The sequence below is a fragment of the Mesocricetus auratus genome, unplaced genomic scaffold (genome assembly GCF_017639785.1).
Source record: "Mesocricetus auratus isolate SY011 unplaced genomic scaffold, BCM_Maur_2.0 Super-Scaffold_4256, whole genome shotgun sequence".
NCBI classification, from domain to species: Eukaryota; Metazoa; Chordata; class Mammalia; order Rodentia; family Cricetidae; genus Mesocricetus; species Mesocricetus auratus.
The window spans coordinates 113,276,493-113,299,276 of NW_024429182.1; the positions used below are offsets into that span (position 1 = coordinate 113,276,493).

Below are 22,784 nucleotides of genomic sequence, written 5' to 3' on the forward strand. Positions count from 1 at the left end.
CTACCATTCCTTGTCCAAATTTTGTGTTGAGACAGTCTTGCTTAGTTGCCTATGCTAGCCTCGAACTTGTGATTCTCCTGCCTCAGTCTCCTGAGTAGTTGGGGTGTCAGGTGCATGGCTGTGCAATGGCATTTATGGAAAACTCCTGGGAGGTGCCAAACCCTTGTCTGTAACCCTCCTGTCTCTCTAATCTTACCACTGCTGCCTGTGAATGTCAGGGACACTCAGGGACAGAGCAGGAGTCTCGCTGTGCTTTGGAAAGGGCCACCGCCTGGGTGCTCCTGCCAGCCCAGATGGTAGACTTTGTTCTGAGGTTCAGTTCTCATCCCTGACTTCCCTCTGTTTGGACCAAGCCTCTCATGTGGAGAAGTCAGATGGCTCTGGCTGGGAGGGAGTGTTCGCACAAATCTGTGCCAGGTTGGACTCACTAACCCAGCGTCACCTGTCCAGAGCAGGTGGTGAAGGTAGCATCTGACAGGGCGTGCCATTCCCCTGAGCCGGGATGGGACTCGGGGCTGGCCTCAGTGTGAGGGAGGAGTATTCCCCACTTATTCCAACCCAGGCCTGGTAGCCTGACAGTGCCGATCGCTGGTGCTCTGGTCCCTGCAACTGGAGAGAGAGGCAAAGGTGGAGACATCCTGAAGGGCTGCACCAAGAGGTCCAGGTGAGTGACTGGTCCCTCAATCAGTGTGTGGAGTCAGTGAGCATTTCCCGTAGGAGAAAACGGATGCTCCTGAATGGGGAGTGATTTGGTTGCTAGGATGTAATGTCCTGTTTGGAGGCTGTCAGGGAAGGCTCAGTGGAGAGAGTTATTCGTGCAGAAGTCCCAATGTCACCATGTTGCAAGATGGGGCTTTTCTAGTCATGGTGGATGATTGGATGCTGTGGTCGTGGGTTTTGGGGTTTCTGGCTCCCAATTTGGACTCGGCCTCATTGCTGGGGTGTGGAAATAGAAAGTACAAGGGAGGCAAAAAGGCCTTGGGTACCTGAAGGATGCTTTCCTGTTGACCTGGCCAGGTGGGTAACCATGACTGTATACATCTGATGGCTCTGATGGTTAGAAGAGAATTTACCATGCTTGCAGGCTCCTGCCCTTGGCTTTTGACCAATTCCTGCTCTGGAGCCTTCCCAGAGGTGCTAGTCCCATCCTCCAGCTCTTTTTTTTTTTTTTTGGGTTTTCGAGACAGGGTTTCTCTGTATTGTTTTGGAGGCTGTCCTGGAACTCACTCTGTGGACCAGGCTGACCTCGAACTCACAGAGATCCGCCTGCCTTTGCCTCCCGAGTGCTGGGATTAAAGGCGTGCGCCACCAACGCCTGGCATCCTCCAGCTCTTAATGTGATGGCCTCCTATTGTTGGGGACTCTGGTGACAAACATGAGGGAAGGAGAAGAGAAGCAGGTGTCCTGGAGCCACAGGGTGGCATTCTCCATCTGCTCTTATTTGGGAAAACTGTCCCTTTGTGGCTGAGCTACCCAAAGATAGAGGCTGCATCCCAGGAGCCAGCTGAAGTCATGTTGGAGCTTCCAGAAGCAGCTGGGGGGACCACTCTCTGTAGTTCCTGTCCTTATTTAGTCGGCTCCCTGGAAGACGGACACCAGACCTCTGCTTTCTTTGTCCTCCTCTCTGCCTTGCAGTTACACAGTGGTCAGTTCTTCCTTGGAGGTTTTGCCCAGGAGCTTCCAGAATGCCCTGTGGGAGGGAAGTAGAAGCTCTGGCTAGTCACTTACTCCTTACTGCCTTACTCCTTCTTAGGCATTCTTCCAGCCCCAGACACTGTGCTCACTTCTTTTCACACATTGTCCATGAGGTCACATGGTGTGACTCCACCTGAATGGTGGGGTTCACTCAGGGGTGCCTTCTGGGCCTCAACTGTAGCCTCTGACTCCAGGCATCATGCTCATTACTGTCCCAAGACACACCTCAACAAACACAAACTGGTTATCTATGCCCAGAGTGAAAACAGAACAGAACAGAACAGCATTCACTGGCAAGATGGCTGGGAGTAAAGGCACTTCTCATACAAGCCTAGTGACCTCAATAGCTGGAACCCCAGTGATGGTGGAAGGAGAGAGCCAAATCCACCAAGTTGTCTCCCCATGTGCATGCTTGCATGCTTACACACACACACACACACACACACACACACACACACACACACACACACTTAAAACACTCTACTGGATTACAATTCCTTGGAGGATTTTGTTTGTTTGTTTGTTTGTTTTTATTTTTGAGACAGGGTTTCTCTATAGCCCTGACTGTCCTGGATCTCGAATTGTAGACCAGGCTGGCCTTGAACTCACAGAGACCCACCTGCCTCTGCCTCCTGAGTGCTAGGATTAAAGGCGTACACCACCACCGACTGGAGGTTTTAAATATTACTTACAAACCATCTTAGAATTAGTTTCTGAATACTCATATACAAAGAACTGAGGCAGGATTATTTTAGGAGAAATCAGACCAAAAGCCAAGGATCTGCCTTCTTGTCTGCTCTCTGCTTCCTGTTTTCTGGATCCCCTCATGAGAAATCTGAGAACTTGGGGAGGTAGGGCACACTTTGAATTGAATTTTCTCACAGCACAGAGCTCATATTCCTAAGGAACATCTTAAACCTTAGTTGCACCCCTGTCCCCTCTTTTCTACTCCCCCAAGCTCCACTGCCACCGAGAGATTTGTCTGACCCAAATGCCAAAGGGCCATGCTGTCTCTGACCCCTCATTCAGCTCCCAAGTCTCTGTGCATGGGTAGGTCTTTGGTGAGATGCTTCAAAGAGTCACATCAGTCATAACTCAAGCCTCTGCTGTAGAAATACCTACACTAGGAATAGTGTCCATCTATGTCTGCGGTCCCCAGTAGACTGCAGGGGACCATGTCTTTGTCCCATGTGTCTAACAGTCAGTTAGAAACTGACTATTGTGTGGATGAATACCAACCTTGATATTAGAGACTGGAAAGACGCTGCAGTGGTTAAAGTGCTTTCTACCCAAGCACAAGGACCTGAGTTCAGATCCCCAGTACTCACATAAAAGTGGGGTCAGCATCTTGCGTCTATAAGCTTTGCACTGGGCAGGCTGAGTGAGATAGGCAGATCCTGGGGCTTGCTGGCCAGCCAACCTATCCGAGACTGCAAGCTTCAGGTTAGAAAGTAAGGTTGCTAGCAATGGAAGAAAGACATCTGTGTTGACCTCCAAGGGTGCATGCACAGGGGAGTACATCCATGCATACATCTCTTGAGCGTGTGCATATTGCAGAACACACACACACACACACACACCCCACACCATACACACACCACACACACACTTTATTAGGAGAGGGATTTTTTGTGTGTGTGTCTGCACTGCCTATTAGCCTGGCAATCCATTTCTGTATGTGAGATGGTCTTCATCTAACAACGCAGCTCACTCTTGGCAGCCACACACTCCGGTACATGGGTAACAAAAACCCAAGACGGTGAAAATAAACAAATGGCTCTAAGAGCCCCCACGGTTCTGTTTGGGAGGCAGCTTGGAATCAGCATCAGCAATGAACTCCAAGTTCTTCCTTTGGATCTCTGCTGAAATTAGGGCCCGTCCGTGTCAGTCTTGTAATTAGACAAGGTTGCCCGGTGTCTGCCAGAAACACGAAGAGGTCCCTGCCCGAAAGAGCACAGAGCAGATGGGGTTGCTGAGCGCAGCTTGTGCGTGAGCACGCTGCCTGGGGAGGGGAAGGCAGAGAATCGGGAGCTGTGGTGCCTGCTACATGCGGCGCTGGAGGAGAGAAGTGGATGCCACAGAAGCAGCTCCTAGGCTGCTAGCTCCCTGCACTGTGAGCCAGATGTCAGGACCCATGCAGAATAAGGATCTTCATGGGGCTTGCACCGTGGGGCCAGAAGTACCTCTGTAAGGGACAGGTGCAGCAGCTAGGATGTGGCTGCCCGGCTCTGCCTACTAGAGGGGGTCACCACCAATATGCACTTTGGCATATCCACAGGCGTTCCCCGCTGCTGGGATGTCAGGGACCGGCACCTCCTCTCTTCTGCTCATGGCATCTCTTACCTGGCCAGGCTAACCGTGAGTAACTCTGGGTCCTTTTCTCAATCTCGCCTCAGCATAGGAAAAAGCTCAACAGGGAACTTTGAGCCCAAAAGGTGACAGAAAAGGGTCTATTGAAATCATGATCCTTGCACATCAGCCAGTGCCGTGACACCCAAGGGCACATAGAGACTCAGGGAATCCAGTGAAATGAGAACTCCAAGCACATATCCCACAGGAACCACCTGGAAACATCAAAGGAAGCTTCAGGCTTGTTGTTTTCTAATATAACTTTCAAGTAGATTGGAAATCAATACAGATGTTGAGAAATTCCCTTTTACATATAAAAAGAACGGGGTAAACAAACGTAGAAGATCCTTCACAAAATCAATCTTTTTTGCATGTGTATGTGTGTAGTGTGTGTATGCGTGTGTGTATGCTCCCAGCATGTGGGTGGCTGCCTGTGTATGTGTGTGCTCCTGTGTATGTATGTGAGGCTCAGAAGTTGGTGTGGGTATCTTCCTGATCGCTCACTGAGCAGGACTTTCACTGATCAATTTGACTAGTGTAGTGAGCTGGCTTGCCCTGGGGAATCCCTTGGCTCAACTTCCCCGAGTTTATAGGCAGGCTGCCACACCCACTGTGCATTCCTTTGGGTGCTCAGGTTCGAAGCTCTGGTCTTTATCCTTGAAGGGCAAGTGCTTTACCACTGTGGCATCTCTCTTTCACAGTCATGTATTTCATGAACTTTCTAGTGGTTTTTTTTCTACCACAGTAAGGGTGTTATGTGATGAAGTTTTGTTTTAGTTAATAAGTTTATTTATTAATTCATAATCACTTGCTTACCTGTGTATCTTATTGTGGCTAATAGTATATTTCATGGCATTAAAATGTAAATTCAAACTTTGATTCAGATCATAAAAGCTTAAAAAGCAAGCAGTATTCTAGGACCTCAATGGGACAGAGGTTTGCCTCACTGGGTGAGTAGATCCTTGAGCGACAGCAAGGGTCAGAGGTCAGTGGCTGGTCCAGTCTCACATGTCTGCCCTTCCTCTTTTCTCCTCATCCTCCAAGGGTGGCTGTTGCTACTTCCAGTCAAACCACACAAGAGCAGGAAGGGTCACAGCAGTTGCTGAAGGAGGCTGGGGGGTTGCCATATTTATTGCATAGGCGATATCTGGGCAGTATGTTTTTCCCAGCATTGAAATAATTGTCAAAATTAGATAATGAAGTATGTCTGTATGTGTTCACGAGGAAGAGAGAGAGAGAGAGAGAGAGAGAGAGAGAGAGAGAGAGAGAGAGAGAGAGAGAGAGAGAGAGAGAGAGAGAGAGAGAGAGAGAGAGAGAATGGAGAATGGCAGACCATACGAGCTGTCAGCCTCTTTCTGTGCAAATGATAGTTCAAAGAACACTTAGAACACTTACTCATCTCATATGCCATCGTACAAAGTCAACTTTAACACATGCCAACAAATAAAAAACACATGCCCAGATACATCCCCATGGCTACAAAACAATTAAGCTAGAATTTTCTAATAAAAAATCAAGAAACTAAAAGATATAAAATTGAAAATTAGTTGACAATAGCCACGGCATTCTTGACAAGAATGGAGTTTAAGCTGAAGGCCAAAGCTTCAATTACTGACCTTCTGAGAAATGATGTAAGAGGGTTGGGACTGTGACTCAACACCTGCCTAGGTTTGTGAGCCCACCTAAAAAATGGAAAACAAAGTAACTAACCAGTTAGGTAACAACAATAAGACACTTGACATTCAAGATTCCTAGACTATGGACAAAGGAGTCAGAGGAGATTTTTTAGATTTAAGTAATAGTGACAAAGACAGAAGACAGGTGACAAAAGTCAACTAACTGCTGTATTCAGAAACTGGAGCAGTTGCTATGTCTTCCTATTCATCTTAATTCCATCAATTTTTTTTTACTTTAACCAATGTTCGAGACATTTCAAAAATTCTTTATATAGTATTTAGTAGTTCTTTGAGACTATCGTACGTACCATATTTTGACCACATTCACTCCCTACCACCAAATTCCTCCCCAACCCATTCTTACCTTCCTACACACTTATTTTGAGTCTTAAAAAACCCATTTAATCCAATTTGTGTTGCTCCAATAATCTTGACTATGGAGTCATCCCCTGGAGTGTAGATGACCTCCTTAAAGCAAACTGACTCTCCCTCTCCCTCTTCCTGGAACTATGAGTTATGAATAGATCTTCGGGTGAGAGTGAAGTTCCTGCCCACTGCCCCCATCCATGCTTGGATTTTGGATGGTTTGAACCTATAAAAGTCCTGTGCATGCTGTCACAACCACTTTGAGTTCATATGTGCATTTGCCATACTATATCTGAAAAACACTATTTTGTTGTCGACATCCATGGCTTCCGGCACTTACAATCTTTCTACCCGCTTTCCATTATGATGAATGGTGGGGGGTGATGTAGGTGTCCTATTGATGGAGGCCTGAGTGTTCTACAGTTTTTCATTTTCTACACATTGACCAGTTGTGGGTCTCTGTGTTAATCATCTATTGCAAGAAGAACCTTCTCTGATGAGACTGATAGAGCAGTGATTTGTGGATATAATTATAAGCCATTGGGAGCTGGTTTAACACCATGTGCATTTCATGGAATAATAATGTAGGTTCTCCCATAGGGCCTGTGACCTGTCTAGCCATAGGTTCTTGGCTCTGATAACAGTGCCAAGTATAAGTTCCATCTTTTGTAAAGGGACTTAGATCCCATCAGAAAAATGTTTGGTCACTCGAATAACCACTGTTGCATCAGTGGGGGTGTCTTGCTGGGTTTATTTTACCCTGTAGGGCTCAAAGACATGTGATACTGATTGTTTCGTTTCTCCTCCAGCAGAATGTACAGAAGCTTCTAGCACTATGAGAGCTAGTTAGTGGGGATAAAGCCTTCAAGTCAGTACCAGATGGTTAAAAATTAGATGTAGCAAACTAGTAATCACTTTCAGTAAGGGTTTTTTTGTAAATAAACACTAAGTTTATATAATTCTTTTATGATATTTCTTAGCTTTTCAAGACTTCCACCATGTTTAAACATATAGATCAATTCCACTCCTATTGTTGGCTGTGTAGTATCCTACATAATGCACCATTACCTATTTAGTAAGGTTTCCCATTGATATACCTTTAGATTGCTTACAGTTATTTATATTTTCTCATTTATCCTTTTCTTTCTTTCTTATAATGTTGTTTCTCTCTTAGTTTCTGTGGATGGAAGTTTCTGTCTCGCCTGGTCCCGAAGCTGTTTAGTTCCAAATGAACACACAGAAGTTTATATTAATTATAAACTGTTTGACTGATGTCTCAGGCTTTTATTGGCTATCTCTCTCTTAATAATTAACCCTTCCATTAATCTGAGTATCTCCATGTGGTCTTGGCTTACCAGTGCTGCCTGGGTCTCTTACTTCCTTGGCAGCTACATGGCATTTCTCTGGCAGCTTACTCTTTACATTCCTCTTCCCAGAATTCTCCTAGTCTGGTAGCTCTGCCTATACTTCCTGCCTGGCTACATTCTGCCTGCCCATTGTGCAAAACAGTTTTATTATTCAACCAATAAGAGAAACATATATTCACAGCATACAGAAAGACATCTTCCATCAAGTTTTTCTTCCTTCCTTCCTTCCTTCCTTCCTTCCTTCCTTCCTTTCTTTCTTTCTTTCTTTCTTTCTTTCTTTCTTTCTTTCTTTCTTTCTTTCTTTCTTCCTTTCTTTCTAGAAACAACCTCTCTGTGTAGCTCTGACTGGCCTGGAACACACTATATAGACCAGGCTGGCCACAAGTTCACAGAGGTAAGCCTGCCTCTGCCTCCTGAGTGCTTAGATTAAATGTGTGTGCCACCATGCCTAGTTCTCTCTTTCTTGTTAATTTAGATGGCCAAGTGAGGTGGACCATTCTTATCCAGGCTTTCGTCTATCCTATTTTGAATGTGTGTGTGTGTGTGTGTGTGCATGCGTGTATATGCATACAATTTACTGAGCAGTTTAAGTCCTTGTGTGAATTATTTCCCTCAGACCATCCAGTGGTTAGCATAACCACCTCCAGTTCATGGGGAACTAATCCACACAAGACATGTCTTGCTTAACAGTGCAGAGGTAAGTGTCAGACCCACCACTGGATAAGGTTAACCCAGAGTCAAGCCTTTGGTGTTCTATTCATAACCTCTCTTGTCATTTCTCTGACTACAAGTGTGCTGTGTGGAGATGCCATGTGGCTTTCTGTAGATGGTCACTCAAATCATTCTGTAGCGACATTTCTGCTGTGAGCCTGGAAGTTGGAATGTCAAAGCACCACTTCTTAGCTAGCCCCTCCAGACTATCAGTGGATAAATATGCTTGCTGGAGTTTTCCTAGATTCCTCTTAAAATTAATTGCATGTTTTCCTTGAGCCTCCTTATACCACTTCCTCAAGAGGAATCCCTGCCCCACCTGGCCTTGTGCCCTCGACTTGAGTAACATTGTATGTAAAGGTGCCCCAGCTCTGCCTGTGCCTTGATGACTTAGAATCACCTACCAGGATGCCAAATACTTAGCACCTGTGTGAGATATTCATACTGGCCTCTTAGGTACTTTCTAGAGTCCAAAATGTCTTTTGTAGATGGCTCTTAAGGCCAAAAAGGTCAGCTCATGTGGCTTCTAGTCAGTCTCATGTCTTATCCCACTGGTTCTAAGTGGGATAGTTTTCCTGTGTTGGTTCAGGTGTCAGTGGGAGGGGCCTCTGAGATGCTCTTCAGCTATTGGTCCACTATATGCTCAGTCCCTGCTTTGTGCCAAGCCCCAGGCAGTACAGTCAGTCTCCTAGGGGATGTAATACAGTAGAGGAAGATAAATGACAATAGAATACTCCAGAATACTCCAATACAGCCTGCTTCACTAGTGGGGATCCTAAAGCTCAGAGATGATATCTGTCTTCTTGATCCTGTGTACAATATATACAGGCACAGAGGGTCAGACTCAGCGGTGGGTCCCATGAATTCTGTTAAAGATCTTCTTTGGGTAGGAGAAGGGACATTCACCTCTTCCCTTCATTGCTTATCTCTGAATCACTTTTCAGTTCAAGACCAAAAAATATACCCCCTGGGCTGGAATGGCCAGACTTCAAAACTGCCTTTGAAATAGGACACTGTGGGAGAATGCAGAAACTCCAAACACATTTATCAAAGCATTTCTCTTTCGCCACATGGTGATTTAAGATCCTCTCCAATCCTCCAGTCAGCAAATGATGTTCCGGATCGAAATGTAAGGCTGTTCCTCAGTGTCGGCTTTGTTCAGCACACTAGCTGTAGGCGAATTAGGAGGAGAAGGAGGGAGAGGGGAGGAATGGAGGAAGGAAGGAAGCGGAGAGCAGGCAAATGGGTAATGGGGAAGAAAGGGAGGAAAGAAGAGAGAGGGGGTAAGGGACTGCAGAGTAGAGAGAAGGAAGACTTACAGACCTTGCTCCATAGGCTGTACGTGGTCTAGAATTTTCTTCAAGGCCTCTAAAGGAAGCAAGTGTCCACTGGCTTGTAGCCCTGTCCTGTCCCTTGGCACAGCACTCCATGTAGATGACAGTTTAACTGTGGTCAGTTGTCCTGAGCAACTGTGAAGACAGCAGTCCCCAGCCCTCTTTTCCAGGTAATGTCCAGGATGAGGTGACCCCGGTATAGCACCTTCATTCTGTGGGAGGCCTGGCATAGAGAGCCAATCCTCTTCCAGTGTTTGGAGGGACACTGACCAGGACTTGGGAGAGCAGTTTTCTGGTCCTTTGACATTCTCTGGGCTGGGAAGGCAGGAGGTCTTCTGAGGAGTGTCATGGTGAAGCCCTTCTATGTGTAGGAAACCTCAGGGCAGCCTTGCGCAGAACCCGCGAGGGACAGAGGAAACCTGGTAAGACACTGGCAAGGAACCCTGGGATCTGGGGGCCCTTATAAGAGCACAGTTATTGGTTTAAACTTTCAGAGAGTGCTGAGGAGGAGGTTGGCAGAGCTGGCCCCCCAGCACCGTGACATTTGGTTCCATGAGAGAGCAATAGCTGGTTCCAATGTCCTGAGCACAATTACCAACGCTAAGCTGAGCCGTGTGACTTGCCATGCTGTGTTTTCAATTATTCTCTCTCCTGCCTCTGGCCTCCATCTCTCTTGGTGCCAGGCCTAGAGGGAGGTCCCTTCCACAGACGCCCAGCTCTCCATTTCCACTCTTGCACGCCTTCCCTTTCACATTTTCTGGGGTGACTGGGTTCCTGTGGGCCAGTCATTGCTCTCAGATGGAGGATGAAGGCCTTGCCTCTCTGCTTCCTCCCTTTCATCCCATGGTCCCGGCCCTCTCTCAGGAGAGCCCAGCCTTAGAAATGGCCACTCCCGTAGAAGAGCTTGCTTTTTACAGCTGACAGTACTCAGTGGACACATTCTGGGAACCCTCACGGGACGAGTAGTTTCCACCAAGGAATCTGACCCTCATCTGGCTGAAGTCCTGCATGCAGCTAGAGTTCCCAGACAAGGAATCCTACAGCTTCGCACCTCAACCTCAAAGGACCCCATAGCTTCGCTGCTCTAGAAGATGCCTAGCACATGATTGGTCATGGTTGGGGAACATGTAGGTTAGGAAAGGGCATAGTGGAGAAAGGGAATGGGGTACATAATCCCAGGGTCGATGGAAATTGTTGGATCAAGACTGCCAGAACCAGCTGCTATGAGTGGACAGAGTGAAGACAAGCTTTGACTAGAATTGAAGAGACTCAGGAAATTCTAAGGCCCTAGGAAACTATTATTTTCCAGAATGTAGACCTCTAGCAGCAGACTAAAAGACTATTATTCCATGAAGACACACTTTTAAGCCCAAACCTGAATATGTTGATTCACAAAACAGAATAAGTACCATAGCTTCAGGCATGGCTAGATCCAGCTGCTGTATGATAGCATCTAGGCTTGGTTCTGCACACATTCTCTTCATCCTTCTGCTCCCTGCTCTTTTCTCCACTTCCCTCCTCATCTGCATGGTTTCTGAACCTTCTGGGTCAACGTTGCTCTCCACAGAGTGGTGCTCAGCAATGCATTCTTAGATCTTCCCTGCCTAGTGCTGGAAAGTCCTAGAAGGACGTTCACACACAACTCATTAGTTTTCAAAGTTTCAAATGGTTGGTGTGCTAGTGCTGGCTGTAACACACAGAGACACATACACAAAGACACACACGGAGATACACACGCCATATACAGAAAACATCCCACGCACTACATATGCCACACACCACACACATACACCATGCGTGCCCCACGGAGATTGATCTGAAAGGAAGGAGGTTCAACCTAAGTTGTTATCTACAGTGATTATGGCATTGAGTAGCAGTTCTGGGAACTTGAAAGGACAGAGAGTTGAGACGTGTTGGAAACATCAGCCCAAGGGCAGCGGGGATGGTTTGGATTTGAAAGAGGATATCTGAAAGAGAAACAAGTAACAGGAAGAAAATGGCACGGAGAGCTTAAAGACCGGGAACAGACCCCAAGCAATCCTCTTGAGACAGCAAATTTCAGCGAGTGGTTTGTAGCCTCTGGACTTTACCATTGAGGCTCTGGACACATTAAATGGGGAACTGATACAGAGTTTCCATGGCTTTAGAGAAGGAAGCAAACCCTGTGCTGGATCTGAAAGCAGTGGTGAGTTAAGGAAAGAGTAGAGCACAGAGAGATTATTCAAGAGTACCCAGGTGTGGTGTCAGGAGCCAGATTTGTGTGTTTTCCAAAATAGGGTCTTACCTTTCCCAGGGTAGCCTTGAACTCACTATATAGCTGAGGCTGGCCTTGAAGTCCTGATCCTCCTGCCTCTACCTCCGGGTGCTGGGATTACAGGGACCACTGTGTCTGGCCTACCACATATTTTAGGGACGGAAAAGGGTTTAGTGTGTTCAGATGCTGATCATCAAGACCCCATGTAGATGGAGACACTGGGTGAAGGGGAACAAGGAAGCAATGAGGGGGGTGCTGGGGGCGTGGGCTGTGAGGAGCCAGCCTGAAGGCTCAGGCACTAGTCTCACTGCATAGTTTTATGATGTTCACTGCCCAGTATCAGAGCCCACACGCCCTTTTCTGAGAGCTACATGGTAAAGCAATTGCAACGCGCCTGGCACACTGCGCTGACATTCTAAAGCAGTCACCACTGAGTGCAGGATGGAGGAAATATGGAAACAGAACATTCGCTGGCCAGTACTGGAGGCCAGCTGGTGGCCATGCAAGGTTTTCTTGTACCAGGTTTTCTTGTACCGATCTGCTCAAGAATGAGTGTGGTCTGCAGGTTCAGAAGCCTGCCACCGAGCACAGCTGTCACTACAGGCTCACTCCATTGGGGCTGCAATCCCATCACATGAGCTAGATAGAGAGAGAACACAGGGTTTTGGGCTATTGGCAAGTGGTGCCTCATGGAATGGCCGATGCTGAGTTGTGTTCTTTTTTGTAATATTTATTTTTATTTAGTATGTGCATATGTATGGTTACAAACAGTTACACCATAGCATATATGTGGAGTTTAAAAGTCAGAGGAAAACTTGGAGGAGGCATGGGTCCCAGAGATCAGACTAAAGTCTCAGGCTAAGTGGCAAGCACCTTCATTTGCTGAGACACCTCATCTTGTCAGCTCAAGACGCAATAATATAATGCTTTGGGTTTGCTTGTTTCTTTTTTTTTTTTTATTTAGGGCGTGCGTGTGTGTACTCTTTTGCTATGGCACATGTATGGAGGTCAGAGAACAATGAATGTGTAGATTTTGTTTCTCTCCTTCTATCATGTGGGTCCTGAGTATCAAACTCAGGATGTCATGCTTGGTGGCAAGTACTCTTACCTACTCTTGCCATCTTCTGACTTAATTTTGACTAAAGCATCCAGCACAGTGCCTGATACACTGACAGCTGCCAAATAATCATTCAACTAATTATTAATACAGAAAGCAGTAAATGGGCTGGGGATGATTCAGCCAAGAAAATGCTTGCTGTGCAAACATGAGGCCCTGAGTTCAGATCTCTAGCACTCAGGAAAAATATGAGTGCAGTAGTGCCCACCTGTAATCTTATTGTTGTGAAGACAGACATGACAGAATGTCTGGGGTTCACTGGCCAGGGAGCCTAGCCAAATAGGAAGGCTGTGGGTTCAGTGAGAGACCCCACCACATGCACAAAAAAATAAAACAAAACAGGTGGAGAATGGCAGAGGAAAAATCAGGTGTTGATCTCTGGCTTGTGCAGGTGTGTGGTGTGTGTGTGGTGTGTGTGTGTGTGCGTGTGTAAGCTAGGTATTTAGCAGGCATTCTCTTTTGGGCGTCATGTGACAATGTCTATGTGATGAAATGTTGGATGCTCTGTGCGCGGTGTGTGTGTGTGTGTAAGCTAGGTGTTTAGAAGGCATTCTCTTTTGGGCATCATGTGACAATGTCTATGTGATGAAATGTTGGATGCTCTGTGCATCTCCCGATTCCATCCTGCATGTGCACAAACATCGGGATGCATTGCCAAGAGCATCCCACAGTTTGTTGTTGTGGCAACAGGCTTTATTTTGTGACTTGGACCCAAGTCAGAACTTGTCTGGCTACAGCATTAGGCCACTTTGCCACCTATCTCATGGACACTGAATCCATGGGCGGTGCCTCTTGGCAAAGCTGTGTTGGGCTGTGGGCCTGATAGGGGAGGCAGCCTAGGGTTATGAGGCTGGGAGAGTGAACCACTGTGGATGGCTCACAGAGTATGCACTCACAGCCGCTTGTGTCACATTGGTGAAGGTGTGTTCTTGGGCCTGAGGAAGGGCACATGTGTTTGTCAAGAGGCAGCTGTCTGCCGAACCTTCTGCACTTGCCCCAGCCACAGCAAATCGGCCTTTCGAAGACTCCAATCTTCCCTGGGTTGAGTCCTGGGCTCTCAGATTCCTTTGGAGACATTGTAAGAGAAACAAAGGAGTACAAGAGGACCAGAGCAGTGGGTTCCATCCTCCTTGGCCTCTTCCTTGCTCTGTTCTACAGACTAGAGTTTCATTTAAAGATTAGCTTCCAAGTTTTAAAGCCTTACAAAGCCATGGTCCCCAGGAGCAATTTAATTCTAAACTCTTCCCCATGACTGATTCTTATTTCCTTTGCTAGCATCTTGGATTTAATTTTCTCTTTTATGTTCCTCAGTTTCCCCATCTGTAGGATGAAGGCTTGGATAAAGAGTTTAGGCTTGGTCTCTGTGAGCCTGGGCCATAGAGAGGGTGTTAACTCCTTGAGTTATCTAAGTCCATTTGGCCTGCAGACTGGCTGGGTCCAGGCATCTGCCCTGCTTCGTGCGCACTCAGAGTTCAGTTCCAGGACTTGAACGGGCAGCATGTCACACCATTTCTTCCCGTTTCTTTTTTCCTTCAGGGTCGCATGCAGTGGCTGCTAAGCCCAGTTCAGCTGCCACTCACCGGCCACGGCTTGGAGAACAGGAGAGGAAGAAGCGTGGCCTTACTTCCTCTCTAAGGATGGAGCCCCACGGCCATGCCGGAAAGAGCCGGAAATCCACAAAATTTCGCTCCATTTCCCGTTCTCTGATCCTCTGTAATGCCAAGACCAGTGATGACAGCTCTAGCCCTGATGAGAAGTACCCAGACCCTTTTGAGTCGTCGCTGTGCCAGGGCAAGGAGGGTTTCCTTCATTCCTCCATGCAGTTGGCAGACACATCGGAGGCTGGGCTCAGCAACATTCCAGATCTGGCACTGGCCTCGGAGGAGGCTGCTCAACTCCAAGCAGCTGGGAGTGATCGAGGCAAACACTGCAGGAAAATATTCTTCATGAAGGTATGGCTACGATCTCCATCTCTAACAGGGCCCATAGTTACTGTCTAATACCATGAACAGTAATAAGGTAAAAGTTGAGGTAGGACTACTTAGATCTCACAGCAATGGGCTTGCTGGTGAATCAGCAGGTACAGCCAACACTCTTCTCTGAGATATTTGGTGAGACGGTGGTGTCAGTTGGAGACAGACTGAGCCTAGATCCCTGGTGAAAAATGCCAGTGGCAATAGCTCTCATCACCACACAAGCATCCCTAGGCACACCTATCCTTCATACCCAGAGAGGTGGGGACCTGGATACAGGAGAGGCCTTGGAAAGCAGGCTAAGAAGCACAGATGTAAAGCTAACTTCCAGAATGCAACTGTGAGTGTTTTCCAGTTCTCTTCAGTCAATTTGAATGCTAAGTGTTTGGGGCTTGAGAATGTTGTCCCCTGTTAGATGGCTGTCCTTCTGTGATAGAAATCATGGGGGTATAGGGCATTCAGGATAAAAATGTGTTGCAATTATTCCCTAAGGAGTGAAGTGATTTTGTTTTTGTGCCATCTATGGAAGGAGGGACAACTTAGGGTCCAAAGAATCCTGGATATGGAGTCAGTGCTTCCCCCACAAGACGGGCAGGAGCCAGGGGACTTCTCCCACAGTCTATTGCCAAGATCCTGAGGTGGTCATGTGATCAAGCAGTAGATAGAGAAGGCATTCTGCTGTCTTGGTGAGGTCTGCAGTTTTGTACACGTTGACCATCAGGAGGGAATTCACTTTTGAGTTCTTATCTAATATGCAGCATCAGGCCATGCTATGAAGCAGATAGAGGTGGATTTCCTAGTAACTTCTAGACATAAGCAGCATCCTTAAGGTCCTGCCTAGAGCAGGCTGTACCATCACTTTTGGAGTAACTCCCCCTGAAGAACCTTGAACTCATGGAGTAGAAGACAAAGCCAGCATCTTGATGGGCTTCAGGTAAGCTGCCCAGGTTCTCAGCTTGCCATGAATGAGGAGAAACTTACTCACCTGAGGGTTTGTTTGTATAGAGACAGGGTTTCGTATATCTCAGGCTGGCCTTGGATTTCCTATATAACTGAGGAAGAACATGAACTTCTCATTCTCCTGTCACCACCTCTCCAGTGATGAGATTTCAGGTGGTGCTATCGCATCTTGTTTCTCCAGTGCTGGCAATCAAATCTAGAGTTTCCCGCACAAGTACCTTATCAACTGAGCTACATCTCCAACCCGAGAGTCTAAGTTTATTAATCATGATACGAACTTGTGCGGATGAGAGCTTTGGTAAGTGAGATTCCAAAATCATTTGGGAGAATCTCACCAACTCCTAGTGTGGACTTTATTCACTCAGTTTTATTTAATCATAAGGCATTTTCTGAGCACCTACTGTGTGCTGGGCACTGTGGTGATCCAGATCCTGCCCGTAAGGAGCGTGTTTAGAGTGTAAGCTATACTCCAAGAGGAGTGTGGAACTGCAGGATGAGCTGAGAAATAAGGAGCAGCTGTCAAGGGGTGCTGGCTCTCCTTCCTCCAGGCAGTATCATGGAGGACCTAGCTGGAGCAGGCATTGTGTGATGAATTGTCCTTGTGTGGCTTGCATCTAGCCGAGGGATGCAGATATCAACGACTTAATGAATGATGCAGCATTTATTTGTAGAGAAGGGTCATGAAAAACCATTGAGCAGGACCAGGGGTGTGTGGAGTGATAATGAGGCACAAACGTGCTGTTTGTGAGATGCGTGCTCACAAAGCCTTGTCTACTAAGCAGACTCTTGTTGAGGAGTGAGTCATGTGACTCACAAGAGCATCCCAGACAGAAGGGCAGCATATGCAACAAGGGGAAGGAAAGAGTATCCTAGGAGTATTTAGGAGGCTGATTCAAGAGGATGGCTGCAAGCTCAGGACAAGCCTGGGCTACATAGTAAGTTCAATTCAGCCTGGGATACACAACATTTTGTCTAAGGTGGGGGGAGCAAGAAAGAAGGAATGTTGTGAGCATCAGAAAGCCTAGAGCACGACAGGCAGAGAGTAAAGGGGAGAACGAGAGGATGGGAAGCCAAGGTAGCAGCCAGGGTCATAAGCAGGGCTGTAGCAAAGTGATGGAGTTTTATTGTAAGGATGGGAGGCAGGGAAGGGACATGATCAGGTTGTTTTAATAGGAACACTGAGGGGCCTGGAAAACAGTGATGGGGGCCTTCTAAGAAGAAGCCCAGGCCAGGAATGATGAGGTAGTGGTGGCAGGTCCCAGGAAATGGTAAGAGCAGGGACTCCTACGGGCCGGGCAAAGCTAGAAGGCTTTGTTGATGGGGGATGCAGAGTGTGAAGACATGAGGGGAGTCACTTCCAGCTGCACATTTGGTCAGAGCCACAGCTCAGAGAAGGGATGTGTATGAGGGCAAAACAGCGTGAGAGTGAGAGGAAGTCGTGGGGCTGGAGGAGTAAGATTAGGAAAAGCAGATTGGTCGCCTGAACGAGGTACCATTTATTTCTTTTGGGCAGAAGATGCTGGAAAGGATTCTAGGTAGAGAAAACCGCTTAAGCAAAGAGATGGGGGGAGAGGATGCTTGAGAGCTTGGGCCTTGTCCACTAGGCACACATGGGCACGCCCGAGGCTCCATTGATGTACCTGTCTGGGTGAGGTATCTTTGGAAGGGAGGCAAATGAAAAAAGACCAAAGATACTAGTAAAAATACAAACAAACAAAAACAAAAACTTCCTTGCTTATCCTCATGTGTTGTATTCATCACTTGTATCTCCTTGGCCTTCATCTCCCAAGAACCTAGGAGTGAGGCAGTCATAATCTCATCCTTAACAGCATGAGGTGGGGGTGCGGCTCACTACTATGATTGCCCAGGTTGGAATCAAATTTGCCCAAAACTGTGCGTATGGTACAATTCACATTTTCCCTTTGCACCTCAGTAGTCTCATCTAAGAAACTGAGAATGCTAACTGATAGAAGATGCCTTACATGGGTTTTTTAGAAGACAAAACTAGGTGTTTGCAAGAGAAAGTTTATCTGTGCTTATTCTGTGGATATAGCAATTACTTGATAGATACCGACACTTCTGTTTTCAAGGATGAAAACTTCATTTCTCAGTAATTGATTCACTAACGTTTGTTGAGTCCTTTGCAATGTGTCAGGCCACCTGCAAGAGTTGTGGCTTTGATGGTGCTACAGGGTAATGGGGCAGAAGAGACCACTGAAGTTCCCACTGTGGTCAGGGCAGAGTGTGGGTATGGCAGGGACTTGAATTTGGAGAGGGGTTTTCTAGCAGGGATGCCTGTGGAAGCCAGGGGAGTAGGGTAGAAGTTTGGACCGAGAGGAGCGTGGATGTGACAGGAATCACGGGCTAAGCAGAGGCTGGGAAGAGTGTGGCAGGGTACAAGCTAGGATGACCTGACAACTCAGTCAGGTCTGAGTCAGGAGTGGAGAGAGAGAGGTGCTGTCTGGCTGGGGGCTGGAGACGGGGTTCCTTCTAAGTGCACACAGGTGAGTCTTGAAGACCCACGGACGTGCTGCAGGCTAGTGAAGGTTTTGATGTTTGAGCCCCTCCTTTTTATCAAAGCTGTTGGGCCAGGGAGGTCAAAGGTCATAGCTGGTCCCAATGCCTTTGTGAAAGCCTTCAGGGAAACTCAGGCCACCCACTTCTTGCTTCCAGCAGGGACATTCTGGTCCCTGCCTTGGGCTCCCCTCTTCCCCTCAACAGAAGCTCCCTGTGCTCAGGCATGACTCAGTTGGCCCAGATGGGCTTCTCAGCCTCCAGTAGTGCCATGGTTACATTGATTTCAAAACATCTGGAAGAGGCCCTAAGACGTCAGCCCCTGCTCTAGAAATGGCTAATTTGAAACTCAAAGAGAGGAAGTTGCATAAACTGCCAACTTGAAAAAAATGTTTAAAAAGAAAGCGTCATTGGAAGGTTGTGTGTGGCACACCCAGGACTAGCTGATTCCTGCCCACGGACGTGCAAAGCCAGTGGGGAAAAGCCAGTGGGGATGGCTAACGTGCAAAGCCAGTGGGAAAAAGCCAGTGGGGATGGCTAACGTGCAAAGCCAGTGGGAAAAAGCCAGTGGGGATGGCTAACGTGCAAAGCCAGTGGGAAAAAGCCAGTGGGGATGGCTTGAGCATAAGGGTGTGGATGAGCCTGTGTGCAGCACTGAGGCCCCAGGGGCCACTTGCTCCAGGGCCAGCTTTCCAAAAGAACCTTGGTCCATCAGACCAAGAACGTTTACAGGAGGAAGTGAGTGGGTTTCCTTGACACTTCAGACTGGCTGTCTTTTTCCATGTAAAAACTTTTTTTATTCAATTCCTTCCTTCCTTCCTTCCTTCCTTCTTTGAGCTATGTTATGTGGACAAAAATGTCCTTGAATTTTTTTTATTTTCCTGCCTTTTACCTCTGGAGCATACCCTACCAATCCAAATTAAGCAGTGGGGAGGATGGAACCTAGAGTCTCCTTCATGGAGGCAAGCATTCTACCAACGGAACTATATTTCTAGCCCTGAAGAGTGTTCTTTAAAATGTCATTTAAGCAGAATATCAAGGTCAAGGAAAGAAAGCTAAACCAGAGTCTGGCACTCCCTTCCTCCCTCCCCTCCTCTCTCTCTCTCTCTCTCTCTCTCTCTCTCTCTCTCTCTCTCTCTCTCTCTCTCTCTCTCTCTCTCTCTCTCTCTCCTCCCCCCTTCAATCTTGCTTCCAGTCTCTACAAAAACTGCATTTTTGCATGTTCCCAGCTATTATCTGTAATAGAGAAATCTGGGGGCTGGAGAGAAGAGAAGGCTCAATGATTAAGAGCACTCATTCTTCTTCCAGAGGACCCAGGTTTGATTCCCAGCACATGCACAACCATTTGCAACTGCAGTTTCAGGGAATTTAACACCCTCTTTAGCGTACATGGCAACAGGCATGAATGTGGTGAGCAGACATACATGCAGGCAAAACACCCATGAGATTAAAAATCTTTTTAAAGAAACAAATTTGGTTCTATATCTTCAGATGACAACTGTAAGCATAATGAACCCTGTCCCTTCTTCCACACTGCTCAGACTGTGTTCTAAATGAATGGTTCCACGAAGGGCTGTTGCATCCTAGACAGACACTTAATGGATAATGACTGCTCAGCTTTCCGTGGTATAACAGAATACTACAGACCAGATAAATTACGAAGAAATGAAGGTTGCCGGAGATGGTCAAATTCACCTAATGCCAGAACTAAGGAGGTGGAGGCAGGGGAATTGTGAGTTGTTGATGTGGTTTATCCTCATCCCTCCCTTTATCTTAGACTTGTGTCCACACATTTACGGTATAGGTTACACGGGCAGTACACATTATTTGCATTTTCCCATATCTAGTGTCATTTCAGGTGTGCTTATTAATTGTTTTATCACTAAAATAAATAAAAGCACACTCTAAGCATTATAACCTTATTTAAGCTAGTGCTTCATGACAGCACGCAAGCAATGCTAGGAATGTGGAGCCTACTTCCTTCGACACTGCATCTCCAGTCGTATTGTTATTACCGCTCCGTGAGTCAGTGCTCATCTGCATGGGTGCTCGTGTTTACCCTCCCCTCCCCCGCGCCGTTCTTCACTTCTTCCTGTCTTTCTGTGTTCACCGAGGTCTTTTCTGCCTGAAATGGGCTTGTCTTTAACAGGGGCAGGGCCTAAGCTGAGAGCACAAACGATATCCACAAGCTAAATGTCTAAAATGTTTGGGCGAAAAGATTTAAACGCATTATCATTCTGCTTTGACAAACAGGCCTCCACCAGAAGCTGCAGGCCAGTTTCAGTTGAGGGCTGCTGAGACTCCTCAGAGTTCTGCCCTGGTTGCTGGGAGGCCAGTCTTGGCTCACGGCTATCCCCCTCTTTCTGGACACCCCCACTGTCCATCTTCACAAGGTGTAAGCCAGTAGTCACCTGCAGTTCCCTAGGCAGTGCCCTCCTGCAGCAAGCTCTGGCAGAGGTGTGCACTCTCGTGCCGTGACCCGCTCCGGATGGCACACACCTCGGGGAGAGGGGACTGGCACCCAGGTGCTCCTGATGAAATTTTGTGCCATCATCCACACGGACTCCTCACTCCCTCTCCGGCTGGATCGTAGCGGGTCACTGCGTTGTCCTGAAACCCTGCTTGCTCACTTGGCACTCTTCGGAGTTGGTCCTCTTAATTGTCAAGGTACTGTGGGACACAGACCTCGTTGAGACTGGGAACTGATAAAGAGTAATTGCCCTACAAATGTTGATGGAGAGAACTGTTTATGAATTGGCACAACGAGGCCACCCTTAAGACAGAGCATAGCCCCTTTCTTGAGCCAGCACGTGGGGTTACACTGGCATTCTGTCAGCATCCTCTGGCTGGGATCTGGAGTCAGTGGAGCTCAGTCCGGGAGGAGGACAGCAGCTGGGAGGCCAGACATGTGTGAGTGTATGTGTGTGAGTGCGTGTGTGGTGGTTCCTGTCCCTAGAGCTACCCCCCCTGGAAGGATGTGAAACACTTTGATCCAGTGTGGTACATCCTGCTTTCTTTTCTTTACAAATTTAAAATACTGGTTAGGCAAAGTCACCACTCATAGCGTGACTCAGTGGTGGTGCAGTCAGCTCAACCGTCTGCAACTCTGGCATGTGCTGTGGGTGTGGGGAGCGGGGGTGGGTGGGGGGGTGGGGAGGTCAGGGCCTCCCTGGGTAGACCAGTTCCTTCACTGCTCTGCCTCTGAGCAGCCCAGTCTGTGGCTTGAGGCCTAGGCTTTCTTGGCAAGCATGAAACCCTATACCCTGGCTGCTTGTCACTTCCTGCCACAGAAGAGCCACTTGTGGGTACTGAGAGCAGTCACTGTGAGGGAAGCTTGGGTTTCCAGGACTCCCACGGCGCTGCCCGGTCCCCAGAGTATCTGGGAGGACACAGAGGGAGGCAAGGGTGGTCCACGTGCAGGAAGTGGGGAGGGACAGTCCACAGGTGTATGATTCATGCCCACTTGCTGATGCTCACCCACATTCCATGTGATTTCTAGTCGTTTCCAATGCTAGAAGACATTTGGAAATATTCCCTTAGAAGCTGGCTTCATTAGTTGGCATTTTGAATCTCATTGGTTTTTGGCAGGACATCATTTGGCTAGTAAAGAGTTTGTCTGGGTTAGAAGGAGAATAAAGGAACCTGAGACGAACCGGTGAAGTAGCGACCTTTCCGGCCACCTTCCTGGTGTTCACCATCGTCCTTTGCATGTAGGTTCCAGCCCATCTAGGCATTTTCCCACCTCTGCACATAGTCTGCTCCTCACCTCCTTCAGGAGTTTGACTGTACTGCCTCCTCTGTTGTACTGCCTCTGTCTGGGATACTCATGAACCCAAGCCTGTCACCCTGGAAGGCCCAGTGTGTTAGCCGGCTTCCCAGGACTATATCAAAATACCCGAGAGAATCAACTCAAAGGGCAAAAGGCTTATCTGGGTCCCTGAATCCAGAGGTCTCAGCTTGCAGTTGTTTCAGCTGCTCTTGAGCTCATGGTGGGGTTAGGGCATCACAGTGGTGGAAGCCTGTGGTAGAAGAGCATGCTCACCAGTTAGCAGATGAAACACGGAACAAAAACAAGTGTGAGAACCAGAGTCAGGGGGCTGGGGGTCTTCCTCTGGCAACAAGGTCCAGCCTTGCAAGCCCACTGAGCTGCAAATTGGCAAGTGAGTTCATCCATTGAGTTCCAAATCCTTGGTGAACTGGGGACCGGTGACAGGGTTGGAGGAGCAATAGCACTGCAGTAGAGCATCACCATCCCCTCCCCTTACCGCACACTCTAATTTCTACTATCCCAGTTGAAACAGCAACCAATACAAAATACTTAACGTGCATCCATCAAAAGAATATGTTCTGGGTGCTGGCTGCTGGCAGGAGGAATTCACTCATCGATTTGGGCTTCTACTATGAGCTTAGGAGAAAGTTCAAAGAATATTTAAGACCTCATGAGGTTCTATCACTTACCTGAATGTAT

General features: G+C 47.5%; 1 protein-coding gene across 7 annotated transcripts in view; it reads left to right on the forward strand.

Annotated features, from left to right (window-relative positions):
* The window catches only part of Il16 (interleukin 16), a 93,855-nt gene that overhangs the window by 9,931 nt on the left and 61,140 nt on the right, over window positions 1–22,784 (forward strand). For 2 of the 7 annotated variants that reach the window (XM_040729104.1, XM_040729111.1), the window contains exon 2: window positions 14,406–14,821. In XM_040729104.1, coding sequence (XP_040585038.1) covers window positions 14,406–14,821 — 416 coding nt within the window. Of the gene's footprint in view, window positions 1–471; window positions 665–3,712; window positions 4,054–9,903; window positions 9,921–14,405; window positions 14,822–22,784 lie in introns of those variants that run through there. The other 5 variants (XM_040729106.1, XM_040729105.1, XM_040729096.1 and 2 more) reach the window with 5 other exon arrangements.